Source organism: Mus caroli, unplaced genomic scaffold (assembly GCF_978045245.1).
Source record: "Mus caroli unplaced genomic scaffold, Mus_caroli_1 scaffold_8, whole genome shotgun sequence".
Classification (NCBI taxonomy): domain Eukaryota; kingdom Metazoa; phylum Chordata; class Mammalia; order Rodentia; family Muridae; genus Mus; species Mus caroli.
In genome coordinates this window covers 84,309,949-84,337,063 of record NW_028227263.1, presented here as the reverse complement: position 1 = coordinate 84,337,063, position 27,115 = coordinate 84,309,949, and the positions used below count along the sequence as shown (strand labels likewise).

General features: G+C 38.8%; 1 protein-coding gene across 1 annotated transcript in view; it reads right to left on the bottom strand.

The window, feature by feature from the left end:
- LOC147002968 (uncharacterized) overlaps positions 1 to 27,115 on the bottom strand; it is a 157,629-nt gene that overhangs the window by 47,824 nt on the left and 82,690 nt on the right. The window contains exons 9-10 of the mRNA XM_085840896.1: positions 17,722 to 17,809; positions 9,661 to 9,743 (exon numbers count right to left, since the gene is read on the bottom strand). Of these exons, the coding sequence (XP_085697022.1) occupies positions 9,661 to 9,743; positions 17,722 to 17,809 (171 nt within the window). The remainder of the gene's footprint in view (positions 1 to 9,660; positions 9,744 to 17,721; positions 17,810 to 27,115) is intronic.

The window sequence follows — 27,115 nt, the reverse complement described above, 5'->3', positions numbered from 1 at the left end:
TAGGGGTGTGGCCATGAAAAGAGGGTCGGTGGAGAGCCTGCATTAGGCCATGTGGTTTGTACCCACATCCAGCACTGCAGTAACTAGACCTTTTCAGGTACTAGTAGGGCAGGGCCTCTGTCTTAGGCAATGCAGGTGGCATCCACTCCTGGCATCACGTTTTATTCCTATGGTTTAAACAGGCCATTGGTACTGGTGATGGGCACCCAGGCAGTGGACCCACAATAATCCCGTCATGGAGTCATCCTGCAGCCAACAGGCAGTGTGCATCTGGCTCGTGGCACCACAATATTCCCGTCATTGCCAACTCCACAGCTTATGGCCCTCAGACACTATTAAGATCCGGAGGTCACCCCCTCCCCATCATTGTAGTTTCCAAAGCTTATGGAACCAAGAAGGCTCTTGTCTGCAGCAAGGATGGAAAACTGAAGGCCAACGGCTGCCTTCTCTGCATCATCGGAAGAGAGGTCTTTGGCTGAGCCTCGGATGTCTAGCCGATGGTAGTGAATTGCAATTGTTTTGTTTAAGGCAGAATCAATCTGTAACTTAACAAAACTGGTTATTCGATTTAAGGCCCAAGGTCCAAAGGAGACAAAGAGGAGTATTCCCAACACAGGTCCCAAGAAGGGGAGGAGAAAAGGCAAAGCCCCATTTCAAAAACTTCACATGGGGTTATCAAAAAGCTCTTTATGTCTCTTCTCTAACTCCTCTTGATGTTTTCTAATTCTATCTCTAACTATGCCTGATTTATTTGTATAAAAACAGCATTTTTCTTGCAGGGCCAGGCAAATACCTCCCTTATCTGCAGTCAAAAGATCAAGCCCTCTTCTATTTTGGAGAATAACTTCGACAATGGAGTCTACCTGATCCTGAATATCTTTTATAGATTCATATATCATATTAACATTAGAGATCAACTTTAAGGAAAGCTTTTTGTATGAGTCTATGGCTACCCCTAAGCCTGCGGTTCCAGATGCAAGAGCTCTAGTTATGCTGAACCCCACCAATAGGGGAATGAATTGGAGTGCCCTTTTATGTTGAGGGACAAAAGTATCAAAACTAGGAAGGGGAAAGGGTTCATCACCAGGGAGAATATCCATATCGGGGATGAGCAGGGCAGGGGTGCAGAGTCCCGTCCAATTTATGGGCAGGAAGGGATAAGCCATATTATCTCCACAAACGAAGACTTTGCTGGGGGGCAGACAACCAGCCTGGGAGGAATTAACTATAGTAGAGCAATAGGTGAAGGAGCAATACCAAGATCAGCATCAAAGGAATCATTTTGCATAGGGCTCCAAAAACAAAAAGAGGCATTAAACTCAGTAGGCTGAACCTTTAAAGGTTTTGTAAAACTGCAATTATATAAGGTGGGGGAGGGCAGATCAGAGGTGTTGAGCATTGGAAAGGCCAAAGACCACGTCACCCCCAAGCCCAAACACAACCAGCAATCCTCAGCAAGCGTAGGATTGATGGAATTTAGTACTTTGTGAGTAGTTTCAATAATATCCATGGTCTGTGGGTTTAAATCTACCCCTTTTGGCACTATCTTGAGCAAGGGGTTGTATTCTAGCTTGGGGAAGAAATTCTCTACCTGATGTTGAATGGTCAACTGAACCCTTTCTTCTTTAACCATGTCTGTCGGGGCTCTGCCATCTGAGACATGAATAGAAGACCACAGGGCCATCAGGCTTGTTCACCCACTGGGGCTAGGCAGGAGGCACCTGCATATTTATATGATCTACCTACAGCCAGTGACACAGACATCGGAGGTCCAATTCCCCCCTCCCCAAAGGAGCCTGTGGAATGTCTATAGGGAATGGCAGTAAAATATTTGAGGCCATTATGAAAGCAGGTTGTTACCTTCTTGTAACAGCCAGAATGCATATGGAAAACAAAATTACATTTAGCGGGGCAGGTGCCATTGGGCCCCACAGGGATGGGCTTTGGTTTATCTCTGCAGACCCATCATCCCTGTGCCCCACCAGTAAGTGAAGCGCTCCACTGTAGAGTATCGATCTGGTTGCCACAGTCCACCATAAATGAGGATACTCCAGAGAGTGTCAAGGGCCCATTATGATTCCCCCTACATGACTGGCAGGGCTTGCTATAAATACCAGTCAGAAAAGTTAGTCTGTCTGTGGGTTGGTCAAATCCAGCTCTGACTGCAGCCAGGGAAACCAAGGTGAATGTAAAAATTCAAATCGCCATCTGGAAGATAGAAAGGGGGCGGGGCTTTCTCAGGGCTTTTCTTCCCTGGATGAATTATATGGTTTTATTAGGCGCTCTGGGAGCCATCTGGCATTTTGAGCACCTGAATCATAAATACAAGCGTGTCCTTTGCCCCATATAAAGACTGGATCTGGACCCTGCCATTTGTGGGACAAGGGATCTCTCCACATGGCTTGTGCATAATTGTTGGCAGTTGGAGGGTGCCAAAGGCGATCTGCAGCAGACTTGCCTACAGTGTCATGTGTAAGAAAATTTAAGACAAATAGTTCATGATTCAAGAGTGTCTTGAAGTTGCCATACTGAGGATATAGAATACCCCCACCCCCCGCCCCCAAGACTGCAATTTAAAGAGCATATTTTTAAGGGTTTGATGAGTCCTTTCTACAATGCCTTGGCCTTGGGGGTTATAGGGAATGCGAGTAATATGTTTGATGCCCATTTAAGCACAAAACTGTTTAAAGCTGGAAATAGTATATCCCGGGCCATTATCTGTCTTGAGGATTTTGTGTTGTGGTGTAACAGCCCAGCAGGAGAGAACATGACTGATAACATGTTTAGTGGCCTCCCCCATCTGTAAAGATGTACAGATGAAACCACTAAAAGTATCAACAGAGATATGGATATATTTTAACTTTCCAAAGGGAGCATAGTGGGTGACATCCATTTGCCCCACAACTCACCAGGAACTAGCCCATGGGGGTTGGTCCCCACATGTGGCTCGGGTAAAAGGGTCAGGAAGCCCTTACACTGCCGAACAATTTGTCGTGCCTGTTCTCAGGTGATGGAAAATTTAAGTCTAAAGCTATGGGCATTAAGATGGTGTAAATCATGGGCCTCTTGAGCGGTGGCGAGAGGAATGGTAGACAAGGCAGAAGCCACTACCTGGGTGGCCAGATCAACTATATCGTTGCCTTCAGACAGTGGCTCAGGCAGGCCAGAAGGAGCACGAGTATGGCCAAGAAAAAAGGAAAATTTTGGGCAAGGATAAGTTTTTGAAGTTTAGCAAACAATGGGGAAGCATTGGTAGAGGGGCGAATATATGGAACAGTTTCTAGAAGAGGAACAGAGGTGGCCACATAAGCGCTATCTCTATACAAATTAAAAGGGGTTTCAGGCAAGAGTTCAAACACCCTAACAATAGCTGTCAGTTCAACAAGCTGCATTGAGGAAATGTCTGTCATAAAACGTGAGACCTCCCCACCAATACTGAAGGCAGCCATACCTGAGGAGAACCCATGGGTAAAGTACTACAGGCCAAGCAATCAGGTCTGGCTTTGTTCTCTTTGGGAAAACCACAGCCCTTCGTTGTTCCTGGTTTATCTGTTAACCTTTGGGGAAAAGATATTCTCTCTCAAATGAAAGTCTTTATGTGCAGTCCCAATGAAGTTATTGCTCAACAAATGCTTTCCCAGGGCAGTAGGAGAATTAAGAGTCTCCTGTAGAGCTGGTAATGACAAGGAAAATCAGAGTTTGGGATCTCAGGTTGCAAAGAGCTTTTCTTTTAACTCTACCTGAAGCTTCAGTTGTGGCTTCACCTTTAAAGCCATTCCAGATCATGACTGGAGGGGCTAGTAGAGTTTCCTTAAAGGAAGCTTGTAGCAAGGTAAGTTCCATGGAGAGTTGGGCAAACTGTTTCTGAGGATGTAGAACTACTTGTAACTCAGCGACCTGAGACGCAACTTTATCTCTAGCTTCCATAAGTGTGGCGACTGGCAAGGATGGGGGCAGAAAGGTGGGTGCGCAAATTTTGGCACATAGAGAAGATGGCCCCATAAAGGGGCTGAAGCAAGCAGCAGCAAGCCAGGATTATGATAACAAGCCGCCTCCTCCTCCAAGGTGGCAGCCTCCCCGGGATCAAAAGGCTCTTGGGCCAAGGGTCTCTTAAAGACTGGATTAATTAGCAGCATATCAGAGGGGAATGGGTCCATCAGAAGAGAAGGTAAAGAGAAGCCAGAGGCTTGGGCTCCTGGTCTGCGGTCATGTCTATAATGACCTACAGGGGGCTTTGGGGAATTCTTTTTATTTAAGTTAAGTATTTTCTTCATTTACATTTCCAATGCTATCCCAAAAGTCACCTATACCCTCCCCCCACTCCCCCTCCCAACCCACTCCCACTTCTTGGCCCTGGTGTTCCCCTGTACTGAGGCATATAAAGTTTGCACAACCAATGGGCCTCTCTTACAATGACGGCCGACTAGGCCATCTTCTGATACATATGCAGCTAGAGACACGAGCTCCAGGGGGTCCTGGTTAGTTCATATTGTTGTTACACTGATAGGGTTGCAGACCCCTTTAGCTCCTTGGGTGCTTTCTCTAGCTCCTCCACTGGGGGCCCTGTGATCCATCCAATAGCTGACTGTGAGCATCAACTTCTGTGTTTGCTAGGCCCCAGCATAGCCTCACAAGAGACAGCTATAGCTGGGTCCTTACAGCAAAATCTTGCTAGTGTATGCAATGGTGTCAGCGTTTGGAGGCTGATTATGGGATGGATCCCTGGTATGGCAGTCTCTAGATGGTCCATCCTTTCATCTGAGCTCCAAACTTTGTATCTGTAACTCCTTACATGGGTATTTTGTTCCCAGTTCAAAGAAGGAACAAAGTGTCCACACTTCAGTCTTCCTTCTAATTGAGTTTCCTGTGTTTTGCAAATTGTAACTTGTATCTTGGGTATTCTAAGTTTCTGGGCTAATATCCACTTATCACAGAGTACATATCATGTGAGTTCTTTTGTGATTGGGTTACCTCACTCAGGATGTTGCCCTCCAGGTCTATCCATTTGCTTAGGAATTTCATAAATTCATTCCTTTTAATAGCTGAGTAGTACTCCACTATGTAAATGTACCACATTTTCTGTATTCATTCTTCTGTTGTGGGGCATCTGGGTTCTTTCCAGCTTCTGGCTGTTATAAATAAGGCTGCTATGAAAAGAGTGTGTGTCCTCCTTTCCAGTTGGAACATCTTCTAGATATATGCCCAGGAGAGATATTGTGGGATCCTCCGGTAGTACTACGTCCAATTTTCTGAGGAACCACCAGACTGATTTCCAGAGTGGTAGTACAAGCTTGCAATCCCACCAATATTGGAGGAGTGTTCCTCTTTCTCCACATCCTCGCCATCATCTGCTGTCACCTGAAATTATGATCTTAGCCATTCTGACTGGTGTGAGGTGGAACCTCAGGGTTGCTATGATTTGCATTTCCCTGCTGAACATTCTTTTCAGGTGCTTCTCAGCCATTCGCTATTTCTCAGGTGAGAATTATTTTTGTAGCTCTGAGCCCCATTTTTAATGGGGTTGTTTGATTTTCTGGAGTCCACCTTCTTGAGTTCTTTATATATATTGGATATTAGTCCCCTATCTGATTTAGGATACGTAAAGATCCTTTCCCAACCTGTTGGTGGCCTTTTTGGCTTATTGACAGTGTCTTTTGCCTTACAGAAGCTTTGCAATTTAATGAGGTCCCATTTGTTGATTCTCGATCTTACAGCATAAGCCATTCTTTTCTATTCAGGAAAATTTCCCCTGTGCCCATATCTTCGAGGCTTTTCCCCACTTTTTCCTCTATAAGTTTCACTGTTTCTGGTTATATGTGGAGTTCCTTGATCCACTTAGATTTGACCTTAGTACAAGGATATAGGAATGGATCAATTTGCAGTCTTCTACATGATAATAACCAGTTATGCTAGCACCATTTGTTGAAAATGCTGTCTTCTTTTCACTGGATGGTTTCAGCTTTCTTGTCAAAGATCAAGTGACCATAGGTGTGTGGGTTCATTTCTGGGTCTTCTATTCTATTCCACTGGTCTACTTGTCTGTTGCTATAACAGTACCATGCAGTTTTTTTTTTTATCACAATTGCTCTGTATTACAGTTGTAGATCAGCATGATGATTCCACCAGAGGTCCTTTTATCCTTGTGAAGAGTTTTTGATATCCTAGGTTTTTTGTTATTTCAGATGAATTTGAGATTTCCCTTTCTAATTCGTTGAAGAATTGAGTTTGGATTTTGCCCCAGAGTTTGATTATTTATTGCCTTCTACTCCTCTTGGATGAATTTGCTTCCTTTTTTTCTAGAGCTTTTAGGTGTGTTGTCAAGCTGCTAGTGTGTGCTCTCTCTAGTTTCTCTTTGGAGGCACTCAGTGCTATGAGTTTCCCTCTTAGAAATGCTTTCACAGTGTCCCATAAGTTTGGGTATGTTTTGGCTTCATTTTCATTAAACTTCAAAAAGTCTTTAATTTCTTTCTATATTCCCTCCTTGACCAAGGTATCATTGAGAAGAGTGTTGTTCAGTTTCCACGTGAATATTGGCTTTCTATTATTTATGTTGTTATTGATGATCAGTATTAGTCCATGTTGATCTGATAGGATGCATGGGACAATTTCAATATTTTTTCTATCTGTTGAAGCCTGTTTTGTGACCAATTATGTGGTTATTTTTGGAGAAGATACCATGAGGTGCTGAGAAGAAGGTATATCCTTTTGTTTTAGGATAAAATGTTCTCTAGATATCAGGTAGATCCATTGGTTTCATAACTTCTGTTAGTTTGACTATGTCCCTGTTTAGTTTCTATTTCCACGATCTGTCCATTGATGAAAGTGGTGTGTTGAAGTCTCCCTCTATTATTGTGTGAGGTAAAATGTGTGCTTTGAGCTTTACTAAAATTTCTTTAGTGAATGTAGCTGCCCTTGCAGTTGGAGCATAGATATTAAGAATTGAGAGTTCCTCTTGGAAGATTTTACCTTTGATGGGTATGAAGTGCCCCTCCTTATCTTTTTTGATAACTTTGGGTGGGAAGTAGATTTTATTAGATATTAGAATGCCTACTCCAGCTTATTTCTTCAGACCATTTGCTTGGAAAATTGTTTTCCAACCTTTCATTCTGTGGTAGTGTCTGTCATTTTTCCCTGGAATGGGTTTCCTGTAAGCAGCAAAATGTTGGGTCCTGTTCGTGTAGCCAGTCTGTTACTCTATGTCTTTTTATTGGGGAATTGAGTCCATTGATATTAAGAGATATGAAGGAAAAGTATTTTTCCTATTTTTTTGTTGTTAGAGTTGGCAGTCTGTTTTTGTGGCTGTCTTCTTTTAGGTTTGTTGAAGGATAACTTTCTTGCTTTTTCTAGGACGTGGTTTCCGTCCTTGTATTTTTTTTTCTGTTATTATTCTTTGAAGGGCTGGATTCATGGAAAGATAATGTGTGAATTTGGGTTTGTTGTGGAATACTTTGGTTTCTCCATCTATGGTAATTGAAATTTTGGTTGGGTATAGTAGCATGCGCTGGCATTTGTGTTCTCTCAGTGTCTGTATAACATCTGTTCAGGATCTTCTGGCTTTCATAATCTCTGGTGAAAAATCTGGTGTAATTCTGATAGGCCTGCCTTTATATGTTACTTGACCTTTTTCCCTTACTTCTTTTAATATTCTATCTTTATTTAGTGCATTTGTTGTTCAGATTATTATGTGTCAGGAGGAAATTATTTTCTGGTCCAGTCTATTTGGAGTTCTGTGGGCTTCTTTTATGTTCATGGGCATCTCTTTCTTTAGGTTTGGGAAGTTTTCTTCTACAATTTTGTTGAAAATATTTGCTGGCCCATTATTTTGAAAGTCTCCATTCTCATCTAGTCCTATTATTAGTAGGTTTGGTCTTCTCATGGTGTCCTAGATTTCCTGGATGTTTTAGAGTTTGGATCTTTTTGCATTTTGCATTTTCTTTGATTGTTGTGGCCATGTTCTCTATGGAATCTTCTGCACCTGAGATTCTGTCTTCCATCTCTTGTATTCTGTTGTTGATGCTTGCATCTATGGTTCCAGATATCTTTCCTAAGTTTTCTATCTCCAGCGTTGCCTCACTTTGTGTTTTCTTTATTGTGTCTACTTCCCTTGTTAGGTCTAGTATGGTTTTGTTCATTTCCATCCCCTGTTTTTATGTGTTTTCCTGTTTTTCTTTAAGGACTTCTACCTGTTTGGTTGTGTTTTACTGTTTTTCTTTAAGGACTTGTAACTCTTCAGCAGTGTCCTCCTGTATTTCTTTAAGTGAGTGATTAAAGTCCTTCTTGATATCCTCTACTATCAACATGAAATTTGCTTTTAAATCTGAGTCTAGGTTTTAGGGTGTGTTAGGGTGTCCAGGACTGTGAGTTGGGGGTGCTGCATTCTGATGATGGTGAGTGGTCTTGGTTTCTGTTATTGAGATTCTTATGTTTGCCTTTCGCCATCTGGTAATCTCTGGAGTTTGTTGTTATAGTTGTCTCTGGTTATAGCTTTTTCCTCTCATGGTTTTGTTAGCCTCTATCAGCAGATCTGGGAGACTAGCTCTCTCCTTCATTTCATTGATCAGAGCACTCTCTGCAGCCAAGTTCTACTCTTACAGGGAAGGTGCACAGATATCTGGTGTTCAAACCTGCCTCCTTGAAGAAGATGAAGACCCAAAACAGGGCGTGTCCTAGAATCTGTTAGCTTCTGTACTCCACACTCTCACCTGTGCAGACTAGTCTTGGAGGGATCTGGAAGCCAGGTTGGCTCCCCAAGGTGCTCTGGCAAAGCTCTCCCGGGTGGGGTGGACACCTCTCCTCTGTCAGGGAAGGTGTCCGAATGTCTGGATCCCAAAATGGGGTCTGCCTCAGAAGCTGTCCTCTAGGGACCTTGGGGGTGTCCACCAACTCAGCACCCAAGGTGACCTGGTGCTGGTGCTGACCAGAAGGGACTTGTGACCTGGGTCAGGCCTGGTTTTCTGCTTCCTTAATGCTGTCTCAGGTCCCGCGCAAATGGAATAGAACAGAAGTTGTGTTCCACTTACTGGTGGTACTAAGATAGCATGGAGAGTCCTCTATGGACCTTTGGGGTGTCTGCTGACTCCGTGCCCAAAGTGATCCAGTGCTGGCGCCTACTGGAAGAGATCTGGGGAATTCTTATTAGAAGAAAGGGGGGTCACTGAAGCCACCCGAGACAAGGGACGGAGACAATTTGTTGTTTCTCAGGATCGAGGCTCGTGCCTTCCACAACATCATGAATGAGTCCCCAATAAGAAAAAACAGTTGCAGGGACTGAATCGGAACCCTCATTAGCTATTTTATCATTTAAATCTTTGCCTACCTTTTGCCATTTTTTCCAATGAATCTCCGTCCCATCAATAATAAACTATGGACATGTTTGATCAATAAAAATAAAAAAATTTATCAAGTCCTTCTTCTTAACTCTACATCCCCTTTCTTTGAGTGGAGCTTTTAGGTCTTTAATGAAGACCCCTTCTTTAGCAATTTATGGCCCATTTCTTGATGGGATGGAGAGAAATTTAATTACTGAGGAAGACTTTCTCCTATTAAATCATCATCTATTGACTGTCTGTAGTAGCCTTAAAGGTAGTTTACATTGGCTATGGAAATATAATTAAAACAAATAATATTAAATAAGAAATTTAAATTTAAAGAGGCACATACCAATTTTTGGTGTCCTTCATTCTTATTACAAACATTTTTATTTTCCAGTTTTAAATCCAGTACTGTGTCTAATCCTAGTTCTTCTGAAAAATACACACATTTTATTAAAAATATGAAAAGCAATTTGATAATGTTCTATCACAAGACATTAAGACATATGTATAATTAGACTTTTTAAAATGTTGACTCTCATTAAACATTTCAATTAAATATCATCTTTAGATGAAACCTTACATCCTTGATAAATCTTCTAATTATAGAAATACTGGTATATCACTTATATAGACACTACAAGTTGCCTGGTTCATGTCATACAATTTTTTTGACCAGTTCATCAAGAAATTTTAAAAAAAGACAATTTCTAAAATCCACAATTTAAAATTTCATATATATGAACATTCATTACATGCCCACAGACAGAAACACACAAGTACGCACACACACACACACACACACACACACACACACACAAATTAAAGACACTTGACAAAAATTAAATAATTGAAATGAGCAAAATAGTTTGCTGTTAGATCCTAGAGCTATAGATGCTACATACTTCAGATGTGATTTGGAAGACTTGACTTGGAACTGACTTAAAATCTACTTTTGTAATACGAGAGTGTGCTATGCAAAGTACCAAGGCAGGAAGACATTCAATAATTTCACCAGCATAAAAGGCTTCAGCTCAAAATGTCTATGAGCCTGGAAAGATATCTTTTATGGTATGATAGTAGCACTTTTTCTTTTGAGGTAAGCAAGAGCTATCTCATTGGTCTTAAGGCCCACTCAATGAACAACTCATGCCTGGTACTATAAACCTAATCTACTATCCATGGATGGAGAAACCATAGACTCTATGTTAATCTCCTGCTATCATTTTCTTATATCACTAGAGTTGCTGTATTCTAAGTATGATTCTTATATCCATTGGTATGCCCACAGAAAAAAAGTAGCTCTTATTTCTCATAAGCAAAGTTCATTTATGTAGCAAACAAAAGCATCACAGATATCTACAATAACACAAAATATAAGAAGTGGCCATATAGTACCTAACCCCGACTTACATAGCCCTAAATTTAAGCCTCAGGGGACAAATAGCAAAAGTGGGGACAGATAGATTATAAGATCAGGGACCAGAACTCTTGCTGCTATAAAACATGTTCTATGTGAAATTTAGTTGTTGGTACCATAAAATTAGAAATGTATTATCTCATAAAGAATATCTGCATAAAGACACCACCAGCTGAGATGCTAATATGGATGAAGGAAATCTTACAACACACATCCCTAGATGAAGTGTTGTAGGCAGTCAGTGGCTGTCAAGAGAAGACAAATTAGTTTTTTTTTCCAGAGATGAACTCTGTAATAGGTTATGCAATTACAGTAGTGTGCTTTATATACTTTTATATGTAAGCAACACTAAACACACAAGCAAGAGAGAGACAGAGACAGAGACAGACAGACAGAGAGAGAGAGAGAGAGAGAGAGAGAGAGACAGACAGACAGACAGACAGACAGACAGACAGACAGACAGATAAACAGACAGACAGGCAGGTCATTAACAATAATATAGACAAAGACGTCAAAAACTTAAGAGAGCAGTCTGTGCAGGTCAGCTCACAGACTGCAAATGGTGAGTGAGGAGACTGCAGAAGTGACACAGGTTCTGGGACAGGCAGAAGCTACACAGCTTCTGGGACAGACACACCAATTTGGGCTCCAGACATCCAGGCACCTTCCCCGCCAGAGGACAGGTGTCTGCCTGGGAGGGCTCTGACTCCCAGAGCAGGTAAGAGAGTCATCTTTCGTCCCATGTCCCTCTGAGACCAGTCTGTGCAGGTGAGAGTGCAGACTACAGAGACAACACATCTTCTGGAACAGGACCTGTTCCAGGCCTTCATCTTCAGCCAGGAGGCAGGTCTGAATGTGAGATATCTGTGCACCTTCCATGCAAGAGAGAGATTGCCTGCAGAGAGTACTCTGACCACTGAGACTCAGGACACACCTAGACTCCCAGGTCTGCTGACAGAGGCTAACAGAATTACAGTAGAAACAACCTCCAATGAGAGACAACTATAATAACTAACTCCAGAGATTACCAAATGGCAAAAGGCACAGTTAAGAATCTTACTAACATAAACCAGGACAACTCACCATCATCAGAACCCAGAACTCCTACCTCAGCCAGTCCTGGATAACCTGACACACCCAAAAAACAAGACTTGGATTGAAAATCATATCTCATGATGCTGGTAGAGGACCTTAAGAAGGGCTTTAATAACTCACTTAAAGAAATATAGGAGAACACTGCTAAAGAGGTAGAAATCCTTTTAAAAATACAGGAAAACACAACCAAACAGGTGATGGAATTGAACAAAACCACACTAGACCTAAAAAGTGAAGTAGACACAATAAAGAAAACCCAAAATGAGACAATTCTGGAGATAGAAACCCTAGGAAAGAAGGAAACAGAGATGCAAGCATCAAGAACAGAATACAAGAGATGGAATAGAGAATCTCAGGTGCAGAAGATTCCATAGGGAACATAGCCACAACAATCAAAGAAAATGCAAAATGCAAAATGCAAAAAGATCCTAACTCAAAATATCCAGGAAATCCAGGACACAATGAGAAGACCAAACCTACGGATAATAGGAGCAGATGAGAAGGAAGATTTTCAACTTAAAGGGATAGCAAAGATCTTCAACAAAATTATAGAAGAAAACTTCCCAAACCTAAAGAGATGTCCATGAACGTACAAGAAGCCTACAGAACTCCAAATAGACTGGACCAGAAAAGAAATTCCTCCTGACACATAATAATCAGAACAACAAAAGCATTAAATAAAGATAGAATAGTAAAAGCAGTAAGGGAAAAGGGTCAAGTGACATATAAAGGCAGGCCTATTAGAATTACAGGAGACTTGTCACCAGAGCATATGAAAACCAGAAGATCCTGGACAGATATTATGCAGGCCCTAAGAGAACACAAATGCCAGCCCAGGCTACTATACCCAGCAAAACTCTCAATTGCCATAGACAAAAAAAACAAAGTATTCTATGATAAAAACAAATTCACACAATATCTTTCCACAAATCGAGCCCTTCAAATGATAATAAAGGGAAAACACCAACACAAGGATGGAAACTACACCCTAGAAAAAGCAATAAAGTAATCCTTTGCCAAACCTAAAAGAAGACAGCCGCAAGAACATAATCCCAACTTTAACAACAAAAATGACAGGAAGCAACAATTACTTTAATTTCTCTTAACATCAATGAACTCAATTCCCCAATAAAAAGACATAGACTAATAGACTGGCTACACAAACAGGACCCAACATTTTGTTGTTTACCGGAAACCCACCTCAGGGAAAAGGACAGACATTAACTCAGAGTGAAAGTCTGGAAAACAATATTCCAGGCAAATGGTCCAAAAAAAAAAAAAAAAAAAAAGCTGGAGTAGCAATTCTAATACCGAATAAAATTGACTTCCAACCCAAAGTTATCAAAAAAGACAAGGAGGGGCACTTCATACTCATCAAAGGTAAAATATACCAAGATGAACTCTCAATTCTGAATATCTATGCTCCAAATACAAGGACAGCCACATTCATTAAAGAAACTTTAGTAAAGCTCAAAGCACACATTGCACCTCACACAAAAAAAAGTGGGAGACTTTGACACCTCACTCTTACCAAAAGACATATCCTGGAAACAGAAACTAAACATAGAGACATGGTCACTACTGGAAGTTATGAAACAAATGGATTTTAACAGATATCTAGAGAAAATTTTATCCTAAAACAGAAGGATATACCTTCTCAGCTCCACATGGTACCTCCTCCAAAATTGACCATATAATTGGTCAAAAAAACAGGTCTCCACAGATACAAAAATATTGAAATTAACCAATGCATCCTATCTGATCACCACGGATTAAGGCTGATCTTCAATATCAACATAAATAATAGAAAGCCAACATTCATGTGGAAACTGAACAACACTCTCCTCAATGACACCTTGGATGAAACCAAGGATGATACCTCAATGCAATAAAGCAATACCTTGGATGATACCTCAATGATACCAAGGATGAAATAAGGAAAGAAATGAAAGACTTTTTAGAGTGTAATGAAAATGAAGTCACAACATATCCAAACTTATGGGACACAATGAAGGCAGTACAAAGAGGAAAACTCATAGCCCTTAGTGCCTCCAAAAAGAAAATAGAAAGAGCATACACTTGCAGCCTGACAATACTCCTCAAAATTCTAGAACAAAAGGAAGCAAATTCACTGAATAGGAGTAGACAGCAGGAAATATTCAAACTCAGGGCTGAAATCAACCAAGTGGAAACAAAAAGAATTATAAAAAAAAAATCAACTAAACGAGGAGCTGGTTCTTTGAGAAAATCAACAAGATAGATAAACCCTTAGCCAGACTCAGTAGAGGGCACAGGGACAGTATCTTAATTAACAAAATAAAAAATGAAAAAGGAGTCATAACAACAGCATCAGAGGAAATAAAAAACATCATCAGATCCTACTATAGAAGGCTATACTCAAGAAAACTGGAAAACCTGGATGAAATGGATGACTTCCTAGACAGATACCAGGTACCAAAGTTAAATCAGGATCAGAGTAATGGTTTAAATAGTCCCATTACCCCTAAAGAAATAGAAGCAGTCATCAATAGTCTCCCAACCAAAAAAAGGAAATAAATAAAACCAGGACCAGATGGGTTTAATGCAGAGTTCTATCAGATCTTCAAAGAAGACCTAATTCCAACACTTCTCCAACTATTCCACAAAATAGAAACAGAAGGAACTCTAGACAATTCATTCTATGAACCCAAAATTACCCTGATACCTAAACCACACAAAGATCAAACAAAGAAAGAGAACTTCAGAACAATTTCCCTTATATCAATCCAAAAATACTCAATAAAATCCTCCCAAACGGAATCCAAGAACACATTAAAATGATCATCCATCATGACCAAGTATGTTTCATCCCAGGGATGCAGGGATGGTTTAATACATGGAAATCCATCAAAGTAATCCACTATATGAACAATGTCAAAGACAAAAAACACATTATCATCTCGTTAGATGCTGAGAAAGCATTTGACAAAATCCAACACCCCTTCATGATAAACATCTTGGAAAGATCAGGAATTCAAGGCCCATACCTAAACATAATAAAAGCAAAATACCACAAACCAGTAGCCAACATCAAACTAAAACGAGAGAAGTTGGATGCAATTCCACTAAAATCAGGGACTAGACAAGGCTGCCCACTTTCTCCCTACCTATTCAATATAGTATTTGAAGTTCTAGCCAGAGCAATTCGACAAGAAAAAGAGGTCAAGGAGATACGAATTGGAAAGGAAGAACTCAAGATATCACTATTTGCAGATGATATGATAGTATATATAAGTGACCCCAAAAATTCCACCAGAGCACTCCTAAGCCTGATAAACAGATTAAAGGAAGTAGATGGATATAAAATTAACTCAAACAAGTCAATGGCCTTTCTGTATACAAAGGATAAACAGGCTGAGAAAGAAATTAGGGAAACAACGTCCTTCTAAATGGTCACAAATAATATAAAATACCTTGTTGTGTCTCAAACTAAGGAAGTGAAAGTTCTGTATGATAAGAACTTCAAGACTCTGAAGAAAGAAGTTGAAGTCGATCTCAGAAGATAGAAACATCTCCCATGCTCATGGATTAGCAGGATTAATATAGTAAAAAGGGCTATCCTCCCAAAAGCAATCTGCAGATTCAATGCAATCTCCATCTAAATTCCAACTCAATTCTTCACTGAGATAGAAAGGGAAATTTGCAAATTTATCTGGAATAATAAAAAACCTAGGATAGCAAAAACTATTCTCAACGATAAAAGAATCTCTGATGGAATCACCATGCCTAACATTATGCTATACTACAGAGCAATTGTGATAAAAACTGCATGGTATTGATACAGCGACAGACAGATAGATCAATGGAATAGAATTGAAGACCCAGAAATGAATCCACACACCTATGGTCACTTGATCTTTGAAAAGGGAACTAAAACCATCCAGTGATAAAAAGACAGCATTTTCACAAAATTGTTCTGGGACAACTGGCGGTTATCATGTAGAATTGATCCATTCTTATCTCCTTGTACAAACCTCAAGTCTAAGTGGATCAAAGACCTCCACATAAAACCAGAGACACTGAAATTAATAGAGGAGAAAGTGAGCAAAAGCCTCAAAGTTATGGGTACAGGGAAAATATTCCTGAATAGAACAGCAATGGCTTGTACTGTAAGATCAAGAATTGACAAATGGGACGACATAAAATTTCAAAGCTTCTGTAAGGCAAAATACACTGTCAATAAGACAAAAAAGGCCACCAACAGATTGGGAAAGAATTTTTACAAATCCTAAATCTGATAGGGGACTAATATCCAATATATACAAAGAAGCTGAACTCCAGAAATTCAAATAAGCCCATTAAAATGGGGTATAGAACTAAAGAAAGAATTCTCAACTGAGGAATAACGAATGGCTGAGAAGCACCTGAAAAAATGTACAACATCCTTAATCATCAGAGAAATGCAAATCAAAACAACCTTGAGATTCCACCTTACACCAGTCAGAAGGCTGATATCAAAAATTCAGTGACAGCAGATGTTGGCGAAGATGTGGAGAAAGAGGAACACTCCTCCATTGCTGGTGGTATTGCAAGCTTGTATAACCACTCTGGACATCAGTCTGGAGGTTCCTTAGAAAATTGGACATACTACTACTGGAAGATACCTCTTCTGGGTATATAACCAGAAGATGTTCCAACTGGTAATAAGAACACATGTTCCACTATGTTCTTAGCAGCCTTATTTATAATAGCCAGAAGCTGGAAATAACCCAGATGTCCCTCAATAGAGGAATGCATACAGAAAATGTGGTACATCTACACAATAGAATATGACTCAGCTATTAATAACAATGAATTTATAAAATTCTTGGACAAATGGATGTATCTGGAGGATATCATCCTTAGTGAGGTAACCCAATCACAAAAGAAGTCATTAGATATGCACTCATTGATACGTGGATATTAGCCCAGAAACATAGAACACCCAAGATACAATTTGCAAAACAGAAGAAAATCAAGAAGAGGGAAGACCAATGGGTGGATACTTTGTTCCTCCTTAGTATAGGGAACAAAATACCCATGAAAGGAGATACAGAGACAAAGCTTGGAACTAAGATGAAAGGATGGACTACCTAGAGAGTACCCCACCTGGGGATTCATCCCATAATCAGCCACCAAACCCAGACACCATTATACATGCCAGATGATTTTGATGAAGGGACCCTGATATAGCTGTCTCATATGAGTCTATGCCAGTGCCTGGCAAATATAGAAGTGGAAGCTCACAGTCATCTATAAGATGGAACACAGGGCTCCCAATGGAGAAGCTAGAGAAAGCACCCAAGAAGCTTAAGGGCTCTGCAACCCTATAGGTTGAACAACAATATGAACTAACCAGTACCCCCAGAGCTCCTGTCTCTAGCTGTATATGTAGCAGAAGATGGCCTAGTCAGCCATCACTGGGAAGAGAGGCCCCTTGGTATTGTAAACTTTATATATCCCAGTACAGGGGAATGCCAGTGCCAAGAAGCAGGTGTGGGTGGGTAGAGGAGTAGTGTGGGGGCATGGTATAGGGAACTTCCTGGATAGCATTTGAAATTTGAAGTGTATATAAAGAAAATATCTAACAAAGAAACTTAAGCGAGTGTCAGGAGCACAGGAAGAGGTGAAGGAAAAGTTGGAAAGGTTAAAATGATGTAAATACGTTGAACAAGAGCAATATTCCCAAAAATATTAAATAAAATGAAAGGCAACTCTTTTACTGACGTTATTCTGTTAACATTTGTGTGAAAACTGTTCTTCCCTAACATATTGACATTTTACTTCTGTTTTAATTAATAAGCTGTAGCTCATTTTATTTGGCTATGTTATCTAAGCAAACTTCTGTCAATAAATCAAGGTAAGCATACTCCTTACCTTTTTGTTTTTCAACATCATCACAGTTTTTAGAAGATTCTGGTAAGTCATCTATACCATTTTCCATCATATTCTCAGGAATTTCTTGCTAAAATTCATAACCATAAAGAGTCATCAAAATGAGTTTAATTTCTTTTTTAAATTAAATTTAAAAGTAGGAAATAATTAAAAATCAGAATGTTTGTATAGATGATCTTCTGCATGCTCTTGAGGTCACCATGATTCCCTCATGTATTCTCATATGCTAAAACCCAAGTCTAAAAGCAAAAATAAACACTCATCTGCAGAAATCAACAAGGAACTAAGCTCATACAATGAAAATTCTGTTTCTTACATAACTGAAATATGATTTAGAAAGTGCATATTTATGTGATAATTATTAGTATGCTTGCTTTATCAAAGCACTTGACTTTTAGATACATTTTAATGAGAATAATCAATTAATATTAGAATAAGACACTTGGATTGGAAATAGAATACAAACTATGCCATCTGAAGAAAACCTTAAATATTTTAGAATCAGTTTTGTTTAGGAAAACAAAGATGTAAAAATCATGAATAATTTGTGGAAAATTTAGAGATATAGAAAAATAGTTTCACAAAATTAAAGACCAATATTTGAATATGTTTTATTTACATAAGGCACATAACATTTGTGGAATTATAAAAGCTCTTTCAAAATGAAGAGAGAATGTCATTAGAGCCTAGTAAGCATTAACATGAAGGAAAGCATTGTAACATTCATTCAGTGTCTGGAATGATTCAGATACTAATTTATTCTTGTGGAAGAAATGTCTTTGCACAATTATACATTGTGCAGTTTGAATACACAAACATGAGGTATGAAAGACAATTTTGAATTCCCATATAATTCTAGTCTATTCTATAAATAGCATGACAATAATATTACTTTACGTAATGATGCTCAATATCTCAATTGAAGTGGAATGGGAATAGTAAGGAGCACATATTTCTCATAGCCAAATAATATTTAATATTGAAATAATATTAAATGTCAAATTATATGGATCTCTGACACTTTTGAAGACATTTTTTAATTAACTGAATTGTTAAACACTGATTATTCTTAGGTATTCACTATTTGAATAATCTTGAAGACAGTTATACTTTGCTGAATTAGAGTCAAATATGACCAAGAGTTTATGATCTGACCTTTAACTTGCATCATTTAATCATCGTAAACAGTTTGTAGTAGTAGCTATTAGAAGGGCTAGGTCTAAGCTTTGTGTTTTTAGATGAGTTGCATAGGCACAATGCCTATTTAAACGTAACAAAATTAATTTTAAATTTTGTATCAAAAAACAAAATTATGCAAAATTGAAAACAATAAACTAGTATCAAAACATAAATTCTGTACCAACTTAAAAAATAAAACTTCAGAGTATTTCTGACATACATAATATCACAGGTGAGGCCACCTCACAGGACACAGGAACAATGGAGCAATCAGGACAGGATCTTTCCATTTTCCATCTGTGCCCCACAGATAAACCTGTGCTACAGATCTCCCTACCCAAATCCCACATGGAGAAAGCTGATCTCCCAAGAGTGTGGACACACCTAAGATCACAGGTACACAGGCTTGCAGGAGGGACAAAATACAATCAGAGACAGAGAGACCAGCTAACACCAGAAGTAACCAGATGGCAAGAGGCAAGTGCAAGAATATCAGAAAAGAACTCAAGCCTACTGGGCATCATCAGAACCAAGTATTCCCAACACAGAAAGCCCTGGATACCACAACACACTGGATAAGCAAGATTCAGATTTAAAATCACATATCATTATGATGATAGAGGACTTTAATGAGGTCAAAAATAACTCCCCGCCCTAAAAGAAATACAGGAACACACAGGTCAATAAGTAGAAGCCTTTAAAGAGGAAACACAAAAATCCATTAAAAGTTTTCAGGAAAACACAACAAAACATGTGAAGGGATTGAACAAAACCACCCAGTGTCTAAAAATGGAAATAGAAACAATAAAGGAATCACAAGGGAACACAACCTTGGAGATAGAAAACCTTGGAAAGAGATCAGGAGTCATAGATGCAAGCATCACCAACAGAATACAAGAAATAGAAGAGAGAATCTCAAGCAAAGAAGATAACATAGAAAGCATTAACACAAGAGTCAAAGAAAATGCAAAATGCAAAAAAAACAAAAACAACAACAAAAAAAACCAAACCTAATCCAAAACATCCAGGAATACCAGGACACAATGAGAAGGCCAAACCTAAGGATAATAGGTATAGAGAAGAACAAAGATTCCCAATTCAAAGGGCCAGGAAATATGTTCAACAAAATTATAGAAGAAAACTTCCATAACATAAAGAAAGAGATGCCCATAGACATACAAGAAATCTACCGAAATCCAAATAGACTGGACTAGAAAGGGAATTCCTTCCTTTATATAATAATGAAAACAACAAATGCACAAAACAAAGAAACAATATTAAAACCATTAAGGGGGAAAGTTCAAGTAAAATTTAAAGGCAGACCTATCAGAATTACACCAGATTTCTGAACAGAGAGTCTAAGAGCCAGAAGATCCTGGGCAGATGTCATACAGCCCCTAAGAGAACAAAAATGCCTGCCCAGGTTACTATACCAAGCAAAACTCTCAATTACCATAGATGAAGAAGAAATCAAGATATTCCATGACAACAACAAATTTAAAAAATATCTTTCTACAAATCCAGCCCTACAATGGATAATAGACGGAAAACTCCAACACGAAGAGGGAAACTACACCACTGAAAAATTAAGAAACAAATCTTTCAAAAGACCCTAAAGAAGACAGTCAAACAACCATAATTCCACCTTTAACAATAAAAATTCCAGGAAGTAACAATAATGTTTCCTCAATATCTCTTAACATGAAAGGACTCAATTTGCCAATAAAAAGACAGAGACAAAAAGACTTTATAAGTAAACAGGAACACACATTTTGCTGCATATAGGAAATGCACCTCAGAGACAAAGACTATGTAAAAGGCTGAAAAAAATTACAAAAAAAAAAAAAAAAAAAAAAAAAAAAAAAAAAAAAAAAAAAAGCCCAGGACCAGAATGAATTAGTGCAGAATCAGGCCTTAAAGAAGATACAATAGCAGTACTCTTCAAACTATTCCACAAAATAAAAACAGGAGCAATACTACTCAATTCATTCTATGAAGCCACAATTATTTTGATACCTAAACCTCACAAAGAACCAATAAAGAAGGAGAACTTCAGATCAATTTCTCTCATGAGTATCAATACAAAAATACTCAATAAAGTTCTCACAAACTGAATCCAAGACAACATCGAAATGATCATCCATCATCATCAAGTAGGCTTCATCTCAGGGATTCAGGGATGGGTCAATATATAGAAATCTATTAACATAATCCACTATAATAACAAACTCAAAAAACTCACATGATCACTTCATTAGATGCTGAGAAACCATTTGACAAAATTCTACTCCCCTTCATGATAAAAGTCTTAGAAAGATCAGGAATTCAAAACCCATACCTAAACATAATATAAGCAATAAACAGCAAACCAGTAGCCAACATCAAACTAAATGGAGAGAAACATAAAACAATCCCACTAACATCAGGGACCAGGCAAGGCTGCCTATTTTCTTCCTACCTATTCAATAGGCCTCCAAGTATTAGCCAGAACAATTAGAGGAGTAAAGGAGGTCAAAGGGATACAACTTAGAAAGGAAAAAGTCACCCTTCCGGTTGGAGACAGCACCAGGTCACCTTGGGCCTGGAGTCGGCAGACACCCCCAAGGTCCCCAGGGGACTCCCCACAGGATCTTAGGACCTCTGGTGAGTGGAACACAACTTCTATTCTAATCCAATCACGCAGGACCCCAGACAGCATTAATTAGGGAAGCAGAAAACCCGGCCTGACAACGGCCACAAGTGCTTTCTGGTCGGTGCCAGCACCAGGTCACATTGGGCGAGGAGTCATTGGACAACCACAAGGTCCCTACAAAAGTCTCCAAGCAATCATAGGACCTATGGTGAATGGAACACAACTTCTGCCAGGAGGCAGGTTGGAACGCCAGATATCTGGGAACCTCCCTGCAAGAGGAGAGCTTGCCTGCAGAGAGTACTCTGACCACTGAAACTCAGGAGAGAGCTAGTCTCCCAGGTCTGCTGATAGAGGCTAACTTAATCACTGGAGGAACAAGCTCTACCCAGAGACAACTATAACAATTAACTTCAGAGATTACCAGATGGCTAAAGACAAACATAAGAATCTTACTAACAGAAACAAAGACCACTCACCATCAAGAGAACACAGCACTCCCACCTCACACAGGCCTGGGCACCCCAACACACCCAAAAAAGCTAGACCAAGATTTAAAAGCATATCTCATGATGATTGTAGAGGACATCAAGAAGTACTTTAATAACTCATTTAAGAAATAAAGGAGAACACTGCTGAAGAATTACAAGTCCTTAAAGAAAAACAGGAAAACACAACCAAACAGGTAGAAGTCCTTAAAGAAAAACAGGAAAACAAATCTAAACAGGTGACTGAAATGAACAAAACCATGCTAGACCTAACAAGGGAAGCAGACACAATAAAGAAAACCCAAATTGAGGCAACGCTGGAGATAGAAAACTTAGGAAAGATATCTGGAACCATAGATGGGAGCATCAGCAAATGAATACAAGAGATGGAAGAGAGAATCATAGGTGCAGAAGATTCCATAGAGAACATGGCAACAACAATCAAAGAAAATGCAAAATGCAAAAAGTTCCTAACTCAAAAACATCCAGGAAATCCAGGACACAATGAGAAGACCAAACCTACTGATAATAAGACTAGATGAGAATGGAGATTTTCAACACAAAGGGCCAGCAAATATTTTCAAAAAAAATTATAGAAGAAAACTTACCAAAACTAAAGAAAGACATGCCCATGAACATACAAGAAGCCTACAGAACTCCAAATAGACTGGACCAGAAAAGAAATTCCACCCGACACATAATAATTAAAACAACAAATGCACTAAATAAAGAAAGAATATTAAAAGCAGTAAGGAAAAAGTGTCAAGTAACATATAAAGGCAGGCCTATCAGAATTACATGAGACTTTTCACCAGAGACTATGAAAGCCAGAAGATCCTGGACAGATGTTATACAGACACTAAGAGAAAGCAAATGCCATCCTAGGCTACTATACCCAGCTAAACTCTCAATTACCATAGATGGAGAAACCAAAGTATTCCAAGACAAAACCAAATTCACACATTATCTTTCCACGAATCCAGCCATTCAAAGGATAATGACAGAAGAAAAACAATACAAAGATGGAAACCACACCCTAGAAAAAGCAAGAAAGTAATCCTTCACCAAACCAAAAAGAAGACAGCCACAAGAACAGAATGCCAACTCAAACAACAAAAATAATAGGAAGCAACAATTACTTTTCCTTAATATCTCTTATTATCAATTCCCCAATAAAAAGACATAGACTAACAGACTGGCTACACAAACAGGACTCAACATTTTGTTGCTTACATGAAACCCATCTCATTCAAAAAGACAGACACTACCTCAGAGTGAAAGGCTGGAAAACAATTTTCCAAGCAAACGGTCTGAAGAAACAAGATGGAGTAGCCATACTAATATCAAATAAAATCAACTTCCAACCCAAAGTTATCAAAAAAGACAAAGATGGATGCTTCATACTTATCAAAGGTAAAATCCTCCAAGAGAAACTCTCAATTCTGAATATCTATGCTCCAAATACAAGGGCAGCAACATTCATTGAAGAAACTTTAGTAAAGCTCAAAGCACACATTGCACTTCACACAATAGTAGTGGGAGACTTCAACATACCACTTTCATCAATGGACAGATCGTGGTAACAGAAAATAAACAGGGACATAGTGAAACTAACAGAAGTTATGAAAGAAATGGATCTAACAGATATCTACAGAACATTTTATCCTAAACAAAAGGATATACCTTCTTCTCAGCACCTCATGTTCCCTTCTCCAAAATTGACCATATATTTAGTCACAAAACAAGCCTCAACAAATAGAAAAATATGGAAATTGTCCCATCAGATCCTATCAGATCACCATGGAATAAAGCTGATCTTCAATACAAAATAAATAATAGAAAGCCAACATTCATGTGGAAACAGAAGAACACTCTTCTCAATGATACCTTGATTAAGGAAGGAATAAAGATATTAAGGATTTTTTTTAAGTTTAATGAAAATGAAACCACAACATACCCAAACTTATGGGACACAATGAAAGCACTTCTAAGAGGAAAACTCATAGCTCTGAGGGCCTCCAAAAAGAAACTAGAGAGAACACACTAGCAGCTTGACATTGTACCTAAAAGCTCTAGAACAAAAGGAAACAAATTCACTCAAGAAGAGTAGATGGCAGGAAATAATGAAACTCAGTGGAGAAATAAACCAAGCGGAAACAAGAACTATTCATGGAATCAACCAAACTGGGAGCTGGTTCTTTGATAAAAACAACAAGATAGATAAAACCTTAGCCAGACTCACTAGAGGGCACAGGGAAAGCATCCTAAATAACAAAATCAGAAATGATAAGGGAGACATAACAACAGATCCTGAAGAAATCAAAAACACCATCTGATCCTTCTACAAAAGGCAATAATGAACAAAACTGGAAAACCTGGATGAATTGGTCAAGTTTCTAGACAGATACCACATACGAAAGTTAAATCAGGATCTGCTTAATGATCTAATCAGTCCTATATCCCCTAAAGAAATAGAAGTAGTCATTAATAGTCTCCCAACCAAAAAAAAAAAAAAAAAAAAAGCCAAGGACCAGATGGGTTTACTGCAGAGTTCTATCAGACCTTCAAAGAACATCTACTTACAGTATTTCACAAACTATTCTTCAAAATGGAAGCAGAAGGTATTCTGCCCAACTCATTCTATGAAGCCACAATTACTCTGATACCTAAACCACAGAAAGACCCAACAAAGATAGAGAACTTCAGAACTATTACCCTTATGAATATCGATGCAAAAATCCTCAATAAAAATCTTGCTAACTGAATGCAAAAACACATCAAAACAATCAATCATCCTGAACAAATAGGATTCATTCCAGGGATGCAACAATGGTGCAATATATGGAAATCCATCAATGAAATTCATTATGTAAACAAACTCAAAGACAAAAACGACATGATCATCTCAATAGATGTGAAGAAAGCATTTGACAAAATCCAACACCCATTCATGATAAAAGTCTTGGAATGATCAGGAATTCAAGCCCCATACCTAAACATGATAAAAGCAATCTACAGCAAACCAGTAGCAAACAACAAAGTAAATGGTGAGAAGCTGGAAGCAATCCCACTAAAATAGGGAGTAGACAAGGCTGCCCACTTTCTCCCTACCTATTCAACATTGTACTTGAAGCTTAGTCAGAGCAATTCGACAACAAAAGGAGATCAAGGGGATAGAAATTGGAAAGGAAGAAGTCAAAATATCGCTTTTTGCAGATGATATGATAGTATATAAAAGTGACACAAAAAATCCACCAGAGAACTCCTAAGCCTGATAAACAGTTTCAGTGAAATAGCTGGATATAAAATTAACTCAAAAAAGTCAATGGCCTTTCTGTACAAAAAGGATAAACAGGCTGAGAAATAAATTAGGGAAACTATACCTTTCTCAATAGTTATAAATAATATAAAATATCTTGGCGTGACTCTAACAAAGGAAGTGAAAGATCTGTATGATAAGAACTTCAAGTCTCTGAAGAAAGAAATTAAAGAAGATCTCAGAAGATGGAAATATCTCCCATATTCATGGATTGGCAGGATCAATATAGTAAAAATGGCTATCTTGGCAAAAGCAATCTACAGATTCAATGCAATCCCCATCAAAACCCCAACTCAATTTTTCAATGAATTACAAAGGGCAATCTGTAAATTCATCTGGAATACCAAAAATCTAGGATAGCAAAAACTCTTCTCAAGGATTAAAGAACCTCCAGAGGAATCACCATCCTTGACCTAAAGTTGTACTACAGAGCAATTGTGATAAAAAAAACTGCATGGCAGTGGTATAGTGACAAACATGAAGAACAATGGAATAGAATTGAAAACCCAGAAATGAACCCACACACCTATGGTCATTTGATCTTTAACAAGGGAGCTAAAACCATCCAGTGGGAACAGGACAGCATTTTCAAGAAATGGTGCTGGCACAACTGGCGGTTATCATGTGGAAGAATGTGAATTGATCCATTCCTATCTCCTTGTACTGAGGTCAAATATAAGTGGATCAAGGAACTCCACATAAAACCAGAGACACTGAAAATTATAGAGGAGAATGTAGGAAAAAGCCTCGAAGATATGGGTACAGGGGAACAATTCCTGAATAGAACAACAATGGCTTGTGCTGTAACAAAGAAATTTGATAAATGGGACCTCATAAACTTTGAAAGCTTCTGTAAGGCAAAAGAAACCGTCAATAAGATAAAGAGGCTACCAACAGATTGGGAAAGGATCTTTAACTATCCTAAATCAGATAGAGGACTATTATCCATTATATATAAAGAACTCAAGAAGGTGGACTCCAGAAAATCAAATAACCCCATTAAAAAAAGGGGCTCAGAGCTAAACAAAGAACTCTCACCTGAGGAATACGGAAGGGCTCAGAAGCACCTGAAAAAAATGTTCAAAATCCTTAATCATCAGGGAAATGCAAATCAAAACAACCCTGAGATTCCACCTCACAATGAAGTCAAAATGGCTAAGTTCAAAAATTCAGGTGACAGCAGTTGCTGGCGAGGATGTGGAGAAAGAGGAACACTCCTCATTGTTGGTGGGATTGCAAGCTTGTACAAACACTCTGGAAATCAGTTTGGCAGTTCCTCAGAAAATTGGACATAGTACTACGGGAGGATCCAGCAATACATATTGTGGGCATATAACCCGAAGATATTCCAACTGGTAAGAAAGACACATGCTCTACTATGTTCAAAGCAGCCTATTTATAATAGCCAGAAGCTGGAAAGAACCCAGATGCCACCCATACGAGGAAAGTACACAGAAAATGTGGTACATTTACACAATGGAGTACTACTCAGCTATTAAAAAGAATGAATTTAGATGGTCCATCCTTACATCAGGGCTCCAAACTTTACCTCTGTAACTCTTTCCATGGGTGTTTTGTTCCCAATTCTAAGAAGGGGCACAGTGTTCACACTTTGATCTTCTTTCTTCTTGAGTTTCATGCGTTTAACAAGTTGTATCTTATATCTTGGTTATCCTAAGTTTCTGGGCTAATATCCACTTATCAGTGAGTACATATTGTGTGAGTTCCTTTGTGATTGTGTTACCTCACTCAGGATGATGC